Below are 19,665 nucleotides of genomic sequence, written 5' to 3'. Positions count from 1 at the left end.
TTACCTCACCCAGGGAAGCCGGGTGCATAGGTGTCAAATGGTGTCGGGTCGCGTCGTCAATTTCAATGGGAGCTGGCAACGAAGTGCTGCTGCCGGGAAGATGCAAAGTGTCCGAAGAGATCCAAGCCTGGATCGAAGTTGAGAAGAACCTGAAAGCAGACGGGACAGAGTCTGGGTCACTAGCCAGTGACCAGGAGGACGATAGGTGGATGCCCACAGATGTTGGGTGATTTCAGATGAAGAAGGTGAAGCTTGACTCTTCAGCCACGAGGACCAGGAGGTGTCGAGGACAACCAGGATCTGGATTCGAGCTGTTCCACAAAGGATGTCGAGTGCTGCAGCATCGGTGCCCAGATTGGACACAACAAGCCTTGGCAACAGCAACCCATGCAGAAAGAGAAGAAATGCTTCGGTGCAAAACAGCAAGGTCTGAAGGACTCACCACTTGGTGGGGAGTCGGGGCACGTCTGGAGAAACCAGGGAAGCCCAAAGAAAATCAAAGTTACCTTTTCAGGGACCCACGAGTCGATGGACCAGGGATCACAAAGGGACCTCAAGAGGAAACACAAAATGGCGGCCCACGGGTCACTCGGGGTGACTAGGCCAACAATCTTCAGTGGATTCTCTGCTTGAGGTAGGGGCTACAAGTAACCCCAAGTACGACTTCAAGAGATGTCGAGAAGTTAATGCACTTGCAAAAGTGCACGGTGACCAGGAGTTCCCGTTCCACGCTACTCACGAGGGCTGCGGGTCTCAGCTTAGCTGGGGACTTGGGTTGGCCTATGAGATGTCTGGAAATCCTCTTCCTGGGCTGCAAATACTTCGGAGTCCGGCGGGAGCTTCGGAGATGCAGACCATCAAAATGCTTTGTTGGTACCTGCCAAGCAGGGGAGTCACTCCTTAACCCCAAGGGAGATTTCTTCAGTCCTCTAGTCTTTAGTAGAGCGTCGAAGTTCCAGGATTCAGCTTCAGAGTTTCGTCCAGGGATATCTAAAGTTCTGGTTACAGAGGTTCTTTACTTATACCAATGGAAGGAGTTGGACTAGCTCTAGGGACCCACCTACGGGAGGATTTGGAAAGAGGGGTGGCTACACCCATTTCCTTTGTCCAGTTTTGCACCAGAGCAGGGGCTGGAAGCCCCTGAACTGGTTTGATCTGGACTAAGCACAGGGACACCAAATGTGCCCCCAGTGCAGGACTTCAAAACACTCAGAGAGTGCCCCCACCCAGCCCCAATACACATAAGCCTGTCTGGGATGTGGTTACACTTCCCTCTGACAGGAAACCTATTGTCCAGGCCTCCCCTGCCGGAGTTTCGGTCAGCAGCAGGAGGCCAGACCCATGTCTGTGGCTGCAGCATCCATTTTGTGATGCCAGGGCTCTGTTAGATTTCTACCGGGTATACCAGTACTGCCATGTCTCTCCCTCTAGAAGGGTGGGATCATATCCTCACATCAGGAATTGATGTGGGGGTATGATTCCAAGGTGTCTGACACCAAACACGACATGTTTCCGTGCAGCCAGTCCAAAGTTAGCATTTACCGTTTTAGATATGATGCACTTGAGTATATGTTCAGGCTGCACCACTGACAACCCCGGAGAAGAGATTCTGAAGGCTGCACAGGGGCTCAGCTCATGCCTGGGCACCCTCTCACATATAACCAAGCACCCTGCCTTCAGGATTGATAAGACCTGCCATAGGGGTGACTGATAGGTTACTATGTGCAGTGATAGGTGAGGTATAGTGAACCTATACCTCAGTAAGGGGTGCATGCACCACCTTACCCAGACTGCAGTAGCAGACCTGTGGTGTCATTTTGGAGGGCTTTCCAGGGGTGGCATAATACATGCTTCAGCCCCTGGTATGCCTCTGGGGTACCTATGCCCTGGGTACATAGTATACAATATACTAGGGACTCACAAGGGTACCCCAGAATCCAATCTGGAGTGTACCTAAAGTACATGCAATCATTTTAGAGAGGAAGAAGCTAGGCTGGGGTCCTGAATAGCAGGGCCCCAGCCAGACTAAAGTAAAAAAACAGTGAAACACCAGCAAAATGTGGGGGTAACCATAAGAGGCAGATCCTACTCTCCTACACATATGTTCTGATTCAGCACTGTATATTTTTCTGAGAGTTCCACTCTAACAGCGTCGGGAGTTTTCAGAGTACCACAGGTTATTACTTAAAAATTGCATTTACTTGAAAGTTCGTAGGCACGCAGTGGGATCCTCTATCCCTATTTACGATACTTTTCACTATGTGGTGGTGTGGTTAATGGGTGAAGGGAGTACGATCACTCTGGATGGATTCATTTTGCACGCAACAATATCTCCCCTCCACCATACAGCCAATGAGAATGATCAGGGGTGTAGCTTGGTCAGTAAGATTGGGGGGGGGGGTGAGCTTCAGATTTTCTGACAACAGCAGCGTCTCCTCCATTCGGCCGGAGGTGCGCCGCACCCTTTGCCTTCACCCGCAAATAAAACAAAAATAAAACAGGTTTTAAACCTGTTTTATTCTCGTTTTATTATAATCGAGTCTTGGGGGGGCGGCTCCAGGGAATGACAGTGTGGTGGGTGATGGGTAGTGCACTCCCTAGTCCCTTCTCTGTGCATGAGGGTTTGGCGGGCCGTTTCGACCCGGCCAAACCCTCATGGGCAGTGAAGCTTTCTCCAGCTCCAGCTAAGTTGCTGGGGCTGGAGAAAGCAGGCACAGGCTCCCAGTCTGCCTGGGAGTGCAAAGTCCCAGCGCTCATGCCAATCCTGAGGCTGCTTTCATGCAGCATCAGTATTGGCTGCAGTGTATTCTGGGAGCCTGTGCCCAGAAGACAGAAGAGTGCAATACAGCGGACGGCAAAGGCGAGCCGGTACATTTTTAATTTTAATTATTACTAATTTGTCCCCCGACCCCTCCCCAGCTGCCTCCCCTGGCCCGGCACACCACTGTAGCAGGGTTGGGGCCGCTGCTCTCCGACAATCAGGCTGGTGTATGATGTTTAAATACAATATAGGACAAGCACGATGCATGAGAGGAGCCTAAGGGGCAGTGGAAAGGGAGAGGAATGCAGATTGGTAGGAGTACTAAGCGTGAAAAGAATGTTTGGTGAAATATTCTGAGGACTTTCAAAACAGAGAGGAAGAGAGCATGCGTACATTTTTATCTGTGTGTATGTAAAACTCCCTGGGGAAATCCGACTGATATCTCATAATAACCGACTGAAGGCACCTGTACCATACTATTTATCAGAAAATAAATTTTTAGAGGGGTGAACCCCTCCCAGGGGCGAGTCCCCCCCCCCTTCTTAGCGTCCAGCCCCCAAACTGCATCCTCTTCCCCATTAATCATTCCAGTGACGACATGATATGGTGCATAGAAAGGCCACAGATTATTAAAACATGGTTTGTACATCTTGCAACTTTTGGTTGGTCATTCATATACATCCATGTCATTTTCACATCGTACATTGTCCTCTAAAATTTGTTGATGCTCCTTTTATGACAGCACTATCCTTTGTTCGAGGTACCCCTTTAAGCAAGGCCTATGTGTTTCAGGCTTCCCTTGCTACCGAATTTGTGGGCATCCGTTAGGACCGGCATGGGCTGCGAATACCGTTCTGCTTGCTCTGGACCCATGCTGGCCACCTGCCTGCTCCACAGTGCCCCTGCCGTGTGGCATCCTAAGGACCCTGTGAGAGCATCTCATCTACTCTGTCTTTGGCTGTGTGCTGTCATTCATTCACTCAGTGCCCCTGCCATTAGACATCTCAAGGACACTGTGTGAGCAGCTGATCTATCTAACGTAATTTCCCCTTTTGGATATTTTTCTGGGTTTCTTCCGCCATGCTGCCTACGGTTCCATGATCGGAGGCAGCTTCCCTCTTTCTGCCCCGCTTGCCCTGCTCAAGAGAAACCCAGCTGTTCCAGGACACCTACAATGTTAAGTATGAACATGTCCATACCCCCCTGTCAAGTGCACCCCATATTCCACGTGGTAACCTGGGGACCTCAAGGTAATGAAGCCATGCCTCACAAAACCCCAGCTATTGGCCCTGCACACTTTTACCATGGTAATGTTCAATTTGTGTCTGGATTTTTCGACCATTCCCTGGTTTATGGCCCCCCTTCATGCCCTGTGCACTATTATTTCTGACCATATTACTCCGCCGGGTGGATGAAGTGAGTCAGTGATGCAAGGTCCGTAATAATTTTTTCCAAGAGTCCTCTCTTCCCTATGGCTGCTAGGTCTTTGCCCCCCAAATGAACCAATACTGTGTCTGGTCCGCCGCACTGCCGATGTGCCCTTCGCACCACGGGGAGTAGCTGATCCCATTTCATCCCCATTTGTCCCAGCCAGGTCACCTCTGTGTTCCGGAGTCAGATTCCCTTGAACTTGTGCCATGCCGCCGTCCACTGCTGTGCCCAGGTTATGTAAGGGTGCCTCACGATACATACTTTCTTGCAACCCTTCAGCAGACCTAGATGGTGGATGGGTAAAAGACCAAAACTCAGTAAACTGAGGGGCGAATGTACAGTTTGGAGGCGCTCGATGTCCAACGCCCCACTGCCTTGATTTGCTCCGCACCAACCCGCAGGTCCACCACCGTGGTTGCCACCCCTATGTGGAAAGAGTGGGACCCGAATTCCTTTGTTGGGAAGCCCACCTTTTCCAGAGACCTCTGCATTACCGCTATGAACTGGAACCGGCTGAGGCATGACCCGTCCCTATGTGTAAAAAGCGGCCCCTGCGCAGGCCCTTCCTGTAGCATATAGCTATAGGGAGGGCATATAGACTGTATCTTGGACAAGCCATACTGGGCAGCAGGATTTGTCTTTGATACATTCGATCCTAGTGTACTTCCCATTTCCCACCTGATCCGTTTTCGATCGGTGTAAATGGGCTACCATGTGCTCTGCTCCCATCTTTACGTCTGCTTTGCATATGCATGCAATCCCCGGGTTACCCTTCGCAGTAGCCACTATTTCTCTGACCCTGTACGCCTCGAAGAACGCAAGCACAAATGCTGCCTTGAATAACTTCATCTCCTGATCCCAATTGCATACCTCCACTAATACAGGGATTGCCTCTTGTAGGACAGCAAAATGAATGGGCCTCCTCCTATCCCCCATTTTGGGCTGCAATCTGCACCAGCCTTTCATGGTCATTCTGCAGGAAAAAGGACCCCGTGGGATCCTTCCCTGACGCAAGCTTGCTGTAGTAGGCCACTGCGCTTAGGTGGGCCCATTCTATAAATGTGGTCACCTCATCTTGCCCTACCATTTGCACCCCCCTGGTGCCCGTTATGTCGGTAAAGGTCGCCCAGCACTTACGATAACGGTTCTTTGTCTTGGGGGCCAGTCCATTTTCCAACAATGTTCTTACTCTGAGTCCACCAATTCCCATAATTCCTCCGGCACTGGTGTCATTACTTGATCCGCTTCCGGTGCGAGCTCCCTGAACCTGCCCCACTGAAAATGAGAAATGGAGTCAGCTATTGAGTTGTCCAATCCTGCAATGTGCCTTGCTATGTTCGCTGTCATCTGGCAATTGACTAGCTTACTCAATAGATTGACCACAGCCGGGCATTTTGCTGTACCCAAGTTGATCGCTTGTACCACCGTGTGGGTTATCCGACCATATGATTATCTGTCTATTAGTCATTTTGTGGCCCCATGTGGTAAATGCTACTACAAAGAGGAATACTTCTAGCAAAGTGATGTTGCCAGTGGTTCTATTCTGGTGCCAGCTGGCTGGCCATGCTGCTGCTGCCCATGCTGACCCCAGGATGGCCCCCAAACATTATCCACCTGCTGCATCCGTGAAGAGCTCTAGTTGGTCAGCCCGCACCCACGGTTCGCGCCACATAAGGGTACCGTTATATTTGGCCAAGAAATTGTCCCATTGACCTAGGTCGTCCCTCACTCCTTGCGTAAGGCAGACCCTGTGGTGTTTTTGTGACAAACCCTTAGTCAGCCAGGCACTTAGCAAAGGGGCGCCCCGCAGGGACTACTCTGGTGGCGAAGTTCAGTTTACCCAGCAGCTGCTGTATCTCACCTAGCGTCACCTCTTTCTGCTGCCGTAGCTATCGTATGATTTGGCATAGCTCAGCTACTTTCTCTGGTGGCAGTTTGCACTTCCCAGCCACTGAGTTTAGTTCTATCCAGAGGAAGGATAGTCTGGTGGTTGGGCCCTCGGTTTTGTCCTGTGCTAGCGGGACTCCAAAATCCTTCGTCAGGTCCACAAACAGGCGGAGGAGGTCTGCACATTCCCCTGTTGCTGCCTTTCCAATGAAGAGGAAGTCATCTAAGTAGTGAACCCGTCCTCCTGGGGGGTGGGCCATCCCCAGTTCCCAATCCAGAAACTACTAAAGGACTCAAAATAAGTGCAGGATATGGAACAGCCCATGGGTAGGCATTTGTCATAATAATATTCCCCATCTAGCTGAAAACTGAGGAAGTGGTAACTGTCTGGGTGTACTGGCAACAAACAGAATGCTGACTCTCTGTTTTGGCCAACAAAGCCCCTCCCCCTCCCCCACCTGTTGGATTAGGTCTATTGCAACGTCTAGGGAGGCATAAGCTACCGAGCAGCTGCCCTGTTCCAACCAATCATTGATGGAATCCCTGTGGCGGTGTGACAGGTGGTGTATTAGACTGAATTTGCCTGCTTCCTTCTTAAGTACCATGCCCAATGGCGAGACTATCATGTTTGATAGTGGAGGGAACATGAATGGGCTGGCTACTCTATCCAGCTGGACCTCCTTGTCCATCTTCTGTCTAGCCGCCTCAGGGTTGTACCGTACTGATTTTAAGTTGCGGCTGTCCCTCGGGCCACTGGTCCTTTGTAAGGGATGGCCTTTCCTGTCTGCCACAATGTGGGTCGTGAAGCCCTCTATGTCCTGGCAGACACACTCCATTATTGGCCACGTCTGCATCTTCTCCCTGAAACCTTCATCGTACCTCAACCATGCCTCACCCTGATACTTCTGTTGTGCTTCGTGCACTTTCTGCTCATATAATATTAGTGCTGCTGCACTCTGGGGGAACTTCTCTATGAACACACATGCCAGAATCCTGACAGCCTTTAGCCAGTTTTCTATGAGTTTCTCTACTTTGGGCTTGCATCTGTCCCTTCTGTCCTCGTCTTTTTTATCTTGCACTGTGAGGTCTAAGCCTGCTTGGCGCACCTCCAGCAAGGAGAATATATCTATATGTTCTTTACACCAGATCCTCTCTTTTACTGTTAGCGGGATAAGGTTTGCTAACCCCAAAAGTTTTGTGGTGGTGGGCGGGTCGCCTGGGACAGGGTGTATGTACTTTCTTGCAGGCTTTCCCCCACCCCGGGTCCTGGCCCTCCCCTGCCCCGGCCTTGGTTGGGTGGTCTCCTTCTGGCGTTGCTGTGCCAACCCTGTTTGGTTGGTGGGGCCCTTTTCAGACCCTGCCACTCCGTGTCCTTCCCGCCTCGTGGGCTTTCTTGGCTAACTCCTGCTTTCTCCCTCTGGTCCTCTGTACATCCTGTCTTTTGCTGTGGCCCTTCCCATTGTGCTCTGCATTTGTCTGGGGTCCCCCTCCATATGGGTATCCCTTCCCAGGCCATTACCACCAAGGCATCCATGGAGCTGGGTATGGCTGCATTTGGCCCCATGCTTAGCCCTGGAAATCTTGTTGGCCCCTCCTCAGGTTTGCTAGCGAGGGGGGCTGAAGGGGCCATGGCCTATGTGTTGCATAATTGCTTACCCCTAGCTGTGTGCCATAATTTGTGATTTCCTTGTGTGCTCCCTTACTAGTACCAGAGTGCCCCTTCCCTTTATCACGCCACCCGTCCCTTGCACTCAGCATGTGATGCTCATCAAATCCACTGTCTGCCATCAAGCTTGGCCTCTGCGTGCTTCCTGAGCCACAGACCCCTCTTCACCACTGCTATCCTCTTCAGTGTCTGTGTCGGTCACCACCTCCGGTGATGTTGCTGCCCTGCTCCTGTTTCCATTCTTTGTGCTAGACCTCCCGCCCTCCGTCCTGGAGCTGCAGGGGGAATGCTGTGGTGTTTTCTTTAGCCCCTTTTTCCGTGGCTTAGATGGGGCCTCCGTGTTGGCTACATGCCCTTTCTTGCCTGGCGGTGTTGGGGATGCCGTTGACAGTGCTTTTGTTGGTTTGGACCTCTTCCTGGCTGGCCATTCCACTATGTGATTGTCCATCCATGCTTTACCCCTCAGGGCCACCAATGCCCTTGCTTTCTTTAGCAGCTCCTCTAAATCCCCGTCCAGTTCCGGCCAAGAGATTTCCCGGGGCCTTCTCAGATCTTTCTTGGGGGCCCCACTGCTTACAGGTACCTCCCTATAGCATGCTGGCATCTTCTTGTCCCTTAAGGATACCCACATCACCCTGCCATGTCTCTTCGCTGTGTAGTTTTTCCTTTAGGGGGAAGGAACTGTGCTTGTAAAGAGCGAAATGATCCTGCGTGGGCTCTTCCATCATTGGTCCCTTATTAGCGTTAAAATTATTTGAGGCCGGTGTCGTAAAAACTACAGCTCCAATGCACAGGTCCCTTTTTCCTTGTACCCCCCAGAGGAACCCCTCTTTTTTACCCAGGGCGCATCAACGGCTTTCTGGAGTTTTTTTATTCTAATTTTACGCTCTCTGGCTTGTTCTGCCATGAAAGCAATCATATGTCCTCGTACTGAGGCTTTAGAGGCCCCCCAAACTGAGAAAGGCCTCGCGGTGCCCCTATTGATCTTAAAAAAACTCCCATATCCATTCTCGCGTACTCATTATCCACTGTTGATTGGTTAAGAGAAGTCTATCCATCTGCCACCTGGATTTTTCTCTTCCCCCCCCCCCCCCAGTGCTAGATTAATTTCAAATTTTACTAAAGAATGGTCTGAGAAATAATTGGCCAAATTCTCAGTATTCGAGCAGCTCAGGGAGCGTGACACCAGAAAGAAATCAATCCGTGAAGCGGACTTAAATTGACTAGAGTAATAAATAAACTGTTTAGCCTCACTAGGGGCCATTCGCCAAGGATCAACCAGTTGATTATCCTGTTTTATGACATCAATCAACTTTTTGATCCCGGGCTTCATCTGCTTTTTTGCTTTGTTTGATGTATCTAATTGCAGATCTTGTATAAAATTAAAATCCCCCCCTAAAATAATTGGGCCCACCGCTGTTCTAGCTTTATCACTTATGCTGTTAAGAGCCGCAAAATCATATACAACTGGTGCATAATAATTCACAAAATTTAGCACATTGCCACTCACCTCCGCAACAATCCAAATCCATCTGCCATATGGATCTCTTTGAATTTGAGTGATGTCCCAGTTTATCCCACGTCCGAAATAAATAGCAACCCCCCTTATTGCTGCCTGGGCTGAAGCAAAATAGGCCTTAGAGAAACCTTTGGGGATAAACATTTTATGCTGATTAGTTTTAAGGTGAGTATCCTGCAAATATAAAATTTGGGGTGAGAATGCCGCCAACCATCTTATCAAACCACCATACTTTTGTTGTTCAAGATGCCATTACATTGATCGATATAATGCGGACATTATTATCCGTTATTAACACTGTTGCTTTGATCCAAAACGTCAGTAAACATACCCTTACTTCTAGAATTATATTTTAAATAATTCTGCTCATTTTCTTTTTCTGCACCACCACCCTCCCTCAGTGCTCTGACCCAGACCCGCCCCGGAATCCAGTGACCCTTCCCACTACTGGCAGATGGGGAATTGCCCGCCTTACCCCCTGCCTGCCCATAATTTGGGCCCTTGTTATCGGGTGCCATGATATTGCATCCTGGTGTGATACACCGCCCGACCTGGAAAAAAAAAAACAACGAAAGTATAAATGTCCTTCATATCAAACAGACAAATCCCTTTATTGTCCTTCGTGATTTGCTGCAGAAGTTCCTGAGCTTCATCTAGGCTTGTCAACATGTGGAACTTGCCATGAACCAGAACTCGAAGTTTCGACTGTTGGACAATAGCCGCATGAGCTCCCTGCGCTTTAAACAAATAAAGGAGCTTAAAAAACTCCTTCCAGCGACGTGCTGCCACTGCACTCATATCCGAAAATATGCGGCAGTTAGGAACCTCTTGTGATGAAAATTGCTTCTTCTGTATTGCCCTAGTCAGGATCCTCTCCTTCAGACAATAATCTGAAAAATTCACTAAAATAGTTCTGGGCAATTTCGAATTAGGGAAAGGCTGTGCCGGGACTCTATGGGCGCGAGTGATCGTGAGATCCCCAGCGAATTCTGGAAGGACTGATTCCTTTATAAAGGACAAAAACCCATTGTACTGGCTGAGACCCTTCGCACCCCTCTGGAACCCCAACCAGCCGCAAGTTAGTACGCTGTGAATGATTCTCTAATTCTTCGATCTTTACTTCCAGCAAGTTATTTTGTTTTTTGTCAGCTAAGACCTGCTGCTGAATTGAGGTCATCGGGTCCTCTAACTGACAAATTCTAGATTCGGCCTCCTGCAACCTGGATGGCAAAGCCCCCACTACCTCTTCAATTTTAGATAGGCGAGCATGTAGTGCTGCAATTTCTGTTGCTTGTGTGGCCTTCATTTCTCTAATCTCATCAATAATAAGATTAAGCATGCTTTTTATATCGCACTGGAAAGTAGGCCTGGCCCCAATTGCAGACTTTGTAGAAATTACCGTGGTAGCTTCAGCCACTTCCGATGATAATGGTGCTGGAGGCGAGGGATTTACCAACGGTTGAAAAAGCAATGGCAGTTCCGGGACAAGATTGAGACAGAGACTGTACAATCTGTACATCATTAGCACCATGACTGTCCTGCTTAGAAGCCTGCTTAGGAGCCTGCCGCGGCAAAGGGAGTGGAGATAGAAAAAGAGATTCAGATGCCTTAGGTTTCAGAAACATCAGGTATTCCTTAGCTTTGCCCAGAGGTAAACTAGAGGGATTTTCTTGGATGTTTTCCTGATTATCCACTGGAGGATTGTTATCCAGGTTTTCTCCCATCATAGTTGGACCTGATAGTTCGTTATCTCCTTCAGTTTCCTCTGGAGTTAAATATGTTAATCTCTGGCATGCATTATTCGATCTCGATTGGCGAATACCCCCTTGGCCCTCCTCTCCTTGGACCAAGACTTCATTCTCAGAGCATGAGGGGCTAGCTGTATGAGTAAAGCCTTGGCGGGCTTTCTGCATGCGCTCACGCTCAGCCTTTGCGGCAGTAGAAGTTAACTTTATCTGTGTTGTGCGAGTTTTAGTTTGGGGGGGCAAATTTGTGCCTTGCTGAATAGGTGGACTGGGATTCTTAGTGTGTCTTCCCATTAGGCTGGATTTCGTTTATTATTGTTTAGATATATATATATATATATATATTTTTTTTGTAATACCTCTGGGATGCCAAAGTCACAAAATCACAAAAGGAGAGCACCCCCCTCCTTTTTGCTTCTCACCTTATTCATCCTTATTCAACCCGTCGCTGCCAACAAAGGAGCTCTCCGTTTCAAAAGCAACCGGAATCATGCAGCAGCTGCTTTTACCTGCTTTGACCCTCACCAAGCCTTAGTTTCCCTTCTGCTGGAGCCTCGTAGAGAAGAATTCTAGGTTAAACAGCCGTCCTGAGCCGTCCTGAACGAGCAGGGGAGAACTGAGGAGAACAGCCTGCCCCCCAGCACAACCAACACTGCCCGTGTCTCTCAGTGCTCTCAGCAACAACGCTGATAGCCGAGCGAGTGAATCAAAGCGGGGGCCGAAACCCAGACAAGACCGGAGCAGCACACTCGCCTCCTCCTTGAAGCCCGTAATCTCCAAGAAACACAGTGACTGCCGAATTTACTCCGCCCGCCGAGTTCTCTCTGAGCCTCGCGCTGTCCTTCACGCCGCCATCAATTCCAACGGTCTGGTCCGAGTTTCCAGGTGCGGGGCGAGGCGATGATCACCTGAGCTACGTGCAGGCGAGTTCTGCCATAGCTCCCCTTAAGGATACCCCACATCACCCCGCCATGTTTCTTCGCTGTGTAGTTTTTCCTTTAGGGGGAAGGAACTGTGCTTGTAAAGAGCGAAATTATCCTGCGTGGGCTCTTCCATCCTTGGTCCCTTATTAGCGTTAAAATTATTTGAGGCCGGTGTCGTAAAAAATACAGCTCCAATGCACAGGTCCCTTTTTCCTTATTCCCCCCCTTGCTTCATAAGAGACTCCTTCCAAGGTCCTGCCGAGTGTGGGCCTTGCTCCGCCCCGTGCTTTGGGAATCCTCGTTGTGTCCCTTTCCCCTTGCCTCACAATTTTCCTTTACACAAAACAATATCTGACCCTTAAAGCATTGTAGCACTCCGTGCGGCCGCAGGCTCGCTCCTGCCTCGCTGAGAGAGGCCCCGCCTGTCTTTGGTACCTGCTGGTGGCAGACTTCTCCGGTCCTTGAAGAGGCCGAACTGCTGTTCCATTATTCCGCTCCCACCGCCGGATGCCCACGCCGCCTCTCCTTGGTCCCTGCTGACAGCAGACCTCTCCGGTCCTTGGGGAGGTTAGACCCTGCTCCGCTCCTCCGCTCCCACCGCCGATTGCTCATGCCGCCACAAGCCTGCAGCCCTGCGCCCTGGTGCCGTACAGTTGCCAGACTGGACTCGTCGTCTTTGCCTTGCTGATGTGATCACCGGTTCCAGCTGGTTGCAGCCGGGTCCTTGCCGCAAACCTGACGTTTGTCCGGCCTCCTTGCCCAGACCTCCGCTGCACGATCCCATCCCTCTGCAGGGTCCTGCTGGTCCCGCTTGTCCTGGAGTCATTCTACTGCGCCGCCGGCCTCTGCTGCTCCATGGGCACCTCCTCGTCACTCTCTGCAGGCTCCTCTCGGCGGCAATGATGATTCCGGCACCAGGTATTCCGATTCCTATCGGGGGGGGGGTTCATGTGCCTAACTGGGGACCTACACCCCTTTTTGAACCCCCTGGCTTCTTGCCATTCCCTCCATGATTGGATGGCTAGCGGTTGGCTTATGGGGTGACCAATCCGCTGTGCCCCCTTCTTCGCAAGCTTGATGGGGGGGTTCCTGCCTCTGGGAGGCGTTCGACACGGGCCCCTATTGGGTCCGGCTTCGCCTCCCCCGCCCATGTTTCTAACACCTCAAACACCCTCTTGAAGCTACGCACCAGAGAATGAGGGTCAATCTGGGCTAGCACAATGCACAGAGCACATAGATGAATAATGCACGAGTCAGGTTGCTTCACCTCTGCTCAAGCAGTTTCGTACCAGGATCACATTGCTGGACAGAGTAGGCTTGTCTTGGGTTTTAGAACTGTTAGCAGATAGACCAAAGAGAAGCAAAACGTAGGTTGTGAATACAAAACCTGCGAAGGCCACCTCATTCTTTCATTTCTCTGAGATAAATAACATGAATACCACAGCACTGGGAGAAGGTAACACCTGTTTCCAAGCGTCTAGATAATTAAAATACATATACATGTCTTTCATGCAGTAAATGCACTGGGGGCAGCCATTACATGACTCCTACCTATTGGACAGGTGCAATACAGTTTGTGCAGTAACCACATTCTCTCTGGTCTCAAGCACCTGGTTCTTCATCTTATGTCTACGTGTAGACCTTAATGCGTTCCTGACAAGCAGCCGCCCATGTTTTATTTGTATACCCATGATGCACTGGGTTTGGATTACACACTGGTGCTATTTACTTCCGTCTAATTGTTCTTTGTCCCAACAAATTATGCATTTAAAGGTGCAAAAGACGTTGGCACTAGTGATCCTATTCTGAATGGCTTTGTTTCAAGTAAAATAGAGCTCTAAATTCTGTCTTCAATCATTGTCTACTTTTTCTTTGTGCGGTATATGTGATGCCAGAGACAGACTCCTTTTCCTGTTACCACTGCAAAGTACCAACCTCTGTGGTACTCCAGGGTGCTGTTATATAAGATAAAAGATGTTTCAAACAAGCAATTGTTGAATGAGGCAGACTCAAAAAAAGATGATGGATGAAGGTGTATGATCTCCAGGCACTCGTCTTTCTCGTTCAAAATACCTTTCTCACCACCAAACAGGAGAGCTGTTTCTATCTGTAACCTTTTTCTCTTTGTGAAGGGGATTGGCCCATCAGCACACGGCACAACTAGCTCTTGGTGAAATATGCTGCCAACACCTGGGATGATTAGGAAGGGTCAGGAAGTCACAAAATGTCAATGACAAACTAATGCAGCAGCAAAAGAGACCACTGCTGTACTTCAAGTTTACGTAATTGATTCCCACTCTCCATTTAAACCGTTTGAATTTCAATTAAGCAAGAGGCACTACCAGCCGACCAAACACAACAAGTATGAGCAAAGCCAATGGGTAGCACCTTTGACAATCAATCAGTTTTCTTATCAAGCGCAACTACTCACCCATAAGCATCTCAAGGCACTGAGTGGGGGTTGGGGGAGGTGAATCTGCGGTTCAGTTTAACAGCCAGGTCTAGAGGTCCTTCCTGAATTATGGAAGCAATGGTGATTGCCCGAAGTGGAGAGAAATGGAGTTCATGGTCTTCGTAGCAAGGTAGGAGAAGGATCTTCCTCCAGCCGTGGTCTTGCGGATCCATGGGATGGTGGCCAGGGCCAGTTGGGAGGAGCGGAGATGTGTGGTGAGAGTGTAGAAGGAGAGGCGGTGGTTGAGGTATGCAGGTCTGGCTTTGTAGGCATGTGTGAGGTGCTTGAAGATAATTCTTTTGTTGATAGGAAGCCAGGGAAGGTCTCTCAGGGGCCAGTGATGTGCCTGCGGCATGGGATGTTCAGGATGAGTCTGGCTGAGGCATTCTGGGTGTTCTGCAGTTTCTTTAGGAGTTTCTGGGTGGTGCCGGCGTAGAGTGCGTTGCCTTCATCGAGTTTGCTGATGAGTGCATGTGTGACGTTTTCCTGGACTCGTGAGAATCCATTTCAAGATCTTGCAAAGCAGACAAAGTGTGTGGAAGCAGGAGGATGTGTGACCTAGTGGCTCTCCAATGCTTTTTAGGCAAAATATATATGGGTAATGAAGTCATGTAGCCACATTATTCCGTAGGCGCTTGCATGTGTGATGGTGTTGCGCACATGTCAGTACACATGTGAGCCTACTGAACAGCACAGATTACATTATATTTATTTTTATTTCTCCCAATTCAAGATGTTGAACACCCCTTGGAGCGGTAAATAGAAAAATAAATGTTCACATGACAAAAGCACATTTGTGAAAGGGGAGTGGCCTGGCTATACATAGGAGCTACTGGGACTTAACATTTTTATTTCAGTAAGTATTGTAATGACCAAGAGAGGTGGGGATACCTGCTACCCACCTCATGTGCTTTGTGTTACTCTCTTCTCTCCCCACCCAGCCTTTTTAAAATTGTAGGTATAGCCCTCATGTCCAATGCTCTCCAACCCACCCCCCTTACTATCCGAATCTGCAGCACATGAGAGCAGGAGCGGCCCGTGCAGGTAAGAGCAGTGTGGGACGGGGTGGGGGGGCTCGACAGCGAAATATTTAATTTTCCCTCGTCGTTGTCTGTCGAGTCCCCCCCCCACCTCGCCCCACCACTCATACATGCATGGGCTGCTCCTGTATAAGGGAAGCGGCAGTGTGGGAGGAGGGCACAACATGGAGAGCGGGGTGGGTAAGCAGCACAGGAAAGAGAAAGCTGGAAAATACATGCACTCTCATGGAGTGCTCAATGAGAACAGTAGTTGACTAAATGTGAGCAGTGGTAGGATACAAGTCAACCAATCAAAAGGATAGTAAAGAGGCTATGCTCAAGTGGAGGACAAACACAGTGGCGGCTCCTCCATGTGGGCGGAGAATCGTCGCCCTACTGTTTTCTCGCAGTGCGAGAGGCAGTAACATAAAATGGTATGCTTCTCGCACTGCGAGAAAGCAGAAGGGTGCGGGCGGGTGCAGGCGGGCGGGTGGGCGGTCTTGCAACTGGGGAGGGAAGCAGTTGCTAGCCCAAGTTGCAGGCCCCGACTGTTTGATCGGCCCTCTGGGGCCGATCAAACCAGTCATGCGCACTCTGCCCTTTTCTCCATGTGGGCTGCATGCAGACTACATGGAGAAAATGGCCTCACCTGACTGGGTGCTGTACCCATCAATCACAATGCTGCCATTGCAGCATTGCGATCGGCTTAGGGGAGGGGAGGGAGGCTGCCTGCTTCCTGCGAGAAGCACAGACGACGCGGGACCAGATCGGGCTGGATAAGTTAAGATTTTTTTTTAATAATTAAAACTAAACCGCCGTTATCCCCCCCGCACACGACAGCCTCGGCCCCCACCCGCGAGTCATGCCGGCCGCGACTGGACAAACACAAGAAGAGGGCAGCTAAAAGCTGTCTAGTTAGGTAAGTCCTAAAAAGGAAGGCATGGGAGAAGGGTAAAGGTGAATCTAGGGAAAGAGTATATATTTTATTTCTATCATTTGGCATTTAGTAAGATGACAAAACAAATGTGTATGGGGATACTGTTTAAAGGGTGTGCTATAGATGCACAAAACCTCACACGTACTAAAATGAGAAAGTAACATAAAAGTTAAGGAAAATAATCTATACATTTAAGCAGTAAATAGAATGGCAGCATGATGTATTCCTAAATGTACATGTGAAAAAAACAAATGATTGCTCGTGGTGTAAAGTGCTGTGATCCAGGGATGAGGATGAATAAAATATTAAGAAGATCAATAGCATCACATTTTTAGAAGATGGAGACACATCATTGATCAGCATTATTCAATCTATATTTACCTATGGCAGTGAAATTATTCTCGATTTTGGTGGAAATCTTATTTTCAAAAGGAGTTTCATAGTCAGACTTGTTAATATTTAAATTATATTTTACAACCCTTAGTACTGGTTTATTCAATTGGCATCTTGATGTGTAAGATGTTAAGTAGTCCATGAATCCATTCATGTGTGCCCCATACATTCATGGTAAAGTGACTCATGTCAATAAATCGTATTTCGAACAAGTTTTTATGTAAATGGTATAGTCCTCATGCCTGATCTTTATGAAGATTACTAAAGTTACAGGCAGGGTCGGGGTGGCATAGAAAATAGGCCCTGCCAGCAAAATAGAACCGTGCCCCCATTAGGGAATCAGATAGAAAGTGGCAACATTTGCAAATCGGAACAGTTTTGATCTTGTAAAAAGATACACGGCATAGCAGGCAGTGTGTGTTTTAATACAAGGGAAATCAGCTGTAAAAACCGTCCAGAAGGCTATAAAAGGCAGGCCCACAAACACCCAAAAAACCGGTCCACACACTAACCTGTCAGACCAGTCCCTCAGGCTCTACCTGATTGCTCAATAGGGCAGTCCGACCAGGTTGCTGGAAATTGTGACTCTTAAAATGGGGAAGATACTCCGATGTCTTTTAAATCTAGTGATTTTTGTGCGCAGCTTCCAATTGTATATTATCCATGAAGTCATTTGGCGCTTCTGCAAAGAAATTGACGTTTTCCCGTGCTTCAAAATAAATGGGAAAACAAATGCCTGGCTAGCGTTAACTTGATGGATTTTTTCAGAGCGGCTTGCAGATGCGCATGCGCAGATTTCAGTTTGGCAAAGCTCTGTGGACTCAGCAGAACCTGTTTTTGGTCAAACACGGATACATTTCACTTTTGTGATTTACAGGTTTCTATTATCCATTGTTGTATGTCATTTGCTTATTATGAATGAGAGCGGTGAAGCACATGACCCAAAGCCTGTGAAGCTGATCGTAGCAGCCTGTCGAAATATGGGAATCGGGTGGAAGAGGAATCTTCCATGGAATCTCCCGTAAGTACAATACTTTACATTAAACCGTGTTATATGTAAATTATGTGTTTATCATTTTCGATCTATGGAAATAAAAAAAAATTGCATTTGTGTATGAGCTACGTTAAATGACCAACAATGTGAGCCACAGACTGCATGATCGTTTCTAATTTATACCTTATAAGAACTGTCCATACTATTGTTCATCTTGACAAAGAGCTGAGTGTAAACTAAAATTCAGTCTCGGGCTATATATATTCAGTATTACATCTTCTGGACCACTGGTGGACACGTGTTCTCCATCTATCCTTCTATAAAACGATATATTGACGATAACAATGTAAACAACGTAGAACACAGTGGCCCATAATGCTACAGTGCGTTTGGAAGGGGACCCGCATAATGTCCACGTTGGACCAGTTTGTGCATGTCGATATTAAATAATAGCCAGTTTCCGTATATTTTATTTTTAATTTTGTTGTTTTCATAGCAGATGTTTAGGAAAAGACCTATTCTTTGTATTCTTATTTTAAAAAGCCAAGATCAAGATTTATTTACTTTTTGTTTTCAATACTTGCCAATTAGTATTCTTTATTAACTGTGTGATTATTTAAAATCTTTACAGTATAAAACACATGAACAACGCCCCCTCCCAACCACCCTTCCCCCAGGAGCAACCCGGTATTCTTTTTTACATTTTTTATTGAGCAGAGCATCGGGGGCAATACATAACATATAAACAGACATATTAATCTTTGTGCATACTAAAATCATTAACTTAATCTTTTCCAGGTAGCAAACAATGGTACAATAAAACTATTTCTATTTACTTTTGACCAACACGGCTATGAGAAAAGCTTCAATAATACCAAAGTGCAAAAGTGCAAGAGAAAAAGTGCAAGTGCTAATGCAAAACATGCAAAACAATCACAATCTAAAAGTGCAAAAGTGCTTAGCAGCATACATTCCTAAATCCTCCAAATATTTTAGACCTAATGGAGCATCAATACAATTTTAGATTCTGGATAGTACTATCCCTCTATTGGATTTTCCACTTTGCCTAAAAACTTCCAGTTCTTTTCAAATTTTCTGGAAGCTCCCACCCGCTTTGCGTACGCTTCTTCAAAAGCCTGCGTCCTTTTCATTTTATTCAGCCATTTGTCATACGTGGGAACCTCCCTAGACCTCCAATTTTGTAAAATTAGAGAGCGGGCCACTGAACAGGTAATAGAAAGAAAATTTGCTTCGGCTTCCGTTAAAAATGTTCTATTTTTGCACACACCAAACAGGGCGGCTTTGGCCTCCGGCGATAGCCTCTTCTCAAATGCCCGATTTAGAACCAAAAAAATTGCCTCCCAGAAAAACACAAAAAGAAAATGTGGAGCCAACCCCCTTCTCTGTCTGCCTGACACCAAAAAACACCTATCTTCGGCATCCGAATATCTTTTCTTTAGTGCACTCGGGGTTAGGTAGGCCAACCATTGGGATAGAAAAGCCATCCTTTTATAATTGGCTGCTCTCAGAGACTTACTCCCACCAAGGCATAGGGTTTCCCATTCGGGGATGGAAAAAGTACATTGCGTTTCACGGGCCACCTTTTCCAGATGGTTCTCAATCAAAGGAAGTTGGCTCTGATTTTGCAATAAACGGTACCAGTTCCCTACCTCACTTAATTTGGCTCCACAGAGCTCTATCACCAGTTTATTCGGGGTGTCAAAAATTCCTTTCATACTCTTAACGAAATAAACAATTTGTAGGTATTCAATAAAGGTGGGCCTCCTCTGGCTCCCATCCCTCAATTCCACCTCCTGCCAAGAGATCATCCTATTCTGTATTGAAAAGTTTCTTAGCGCCCCAAGCCCACAACCTTCCCAGTGCTTCAAGTGACCTGCTTGAATTTGGAGGCCGAGGCTTTTACATTCTTGTAACTTT

General features: G+C 48.0%; 1 protein-coding gene across 5 annotated transcripts in view; it reads left to right on the top strand.

Moving 5' to 3' along the window:
- LOC146855062 (dihydrofolate reductase-like) overlaps positions 1–19,665 on the top strand; it is a 650,717-nt gene that overhangs the window by 317,600 nt on the left and 313,452 nt on the right. For all 5 annotated transcript variants that reach the window (XM_085652547.1, XM_085652545.1, XM_085652550.1 and 2 more), the window contains one exon: positions 17,611–17,754. In XM_085652547.1, coding sequence (XP_085508673.1) covers positions 17,648–17,754 — 107 coding nt within the window. In that variant the 5' untranslated portion in view covers positions 17,611–17,647. The remainder of the gene's footprint in view (positions 1–17,610; positions 17,755–19,665) is intronic.

This window comes from Triturus cristatus, chromosome 4_1 (assembly GCF_964204655.1).
Source record: "Triturus cristatus chromosome 4_1, aTriCri1.1, whole genome shotgun sequence".
NCBI lineage: Eukaryota > Metazoa > Chordata > Amphibia > Caudata > Salamandridae > Triturus > Triturus cristatus.
This window is presented reverse-complemented; position numbering and strand designations above follow the sequence as displayed.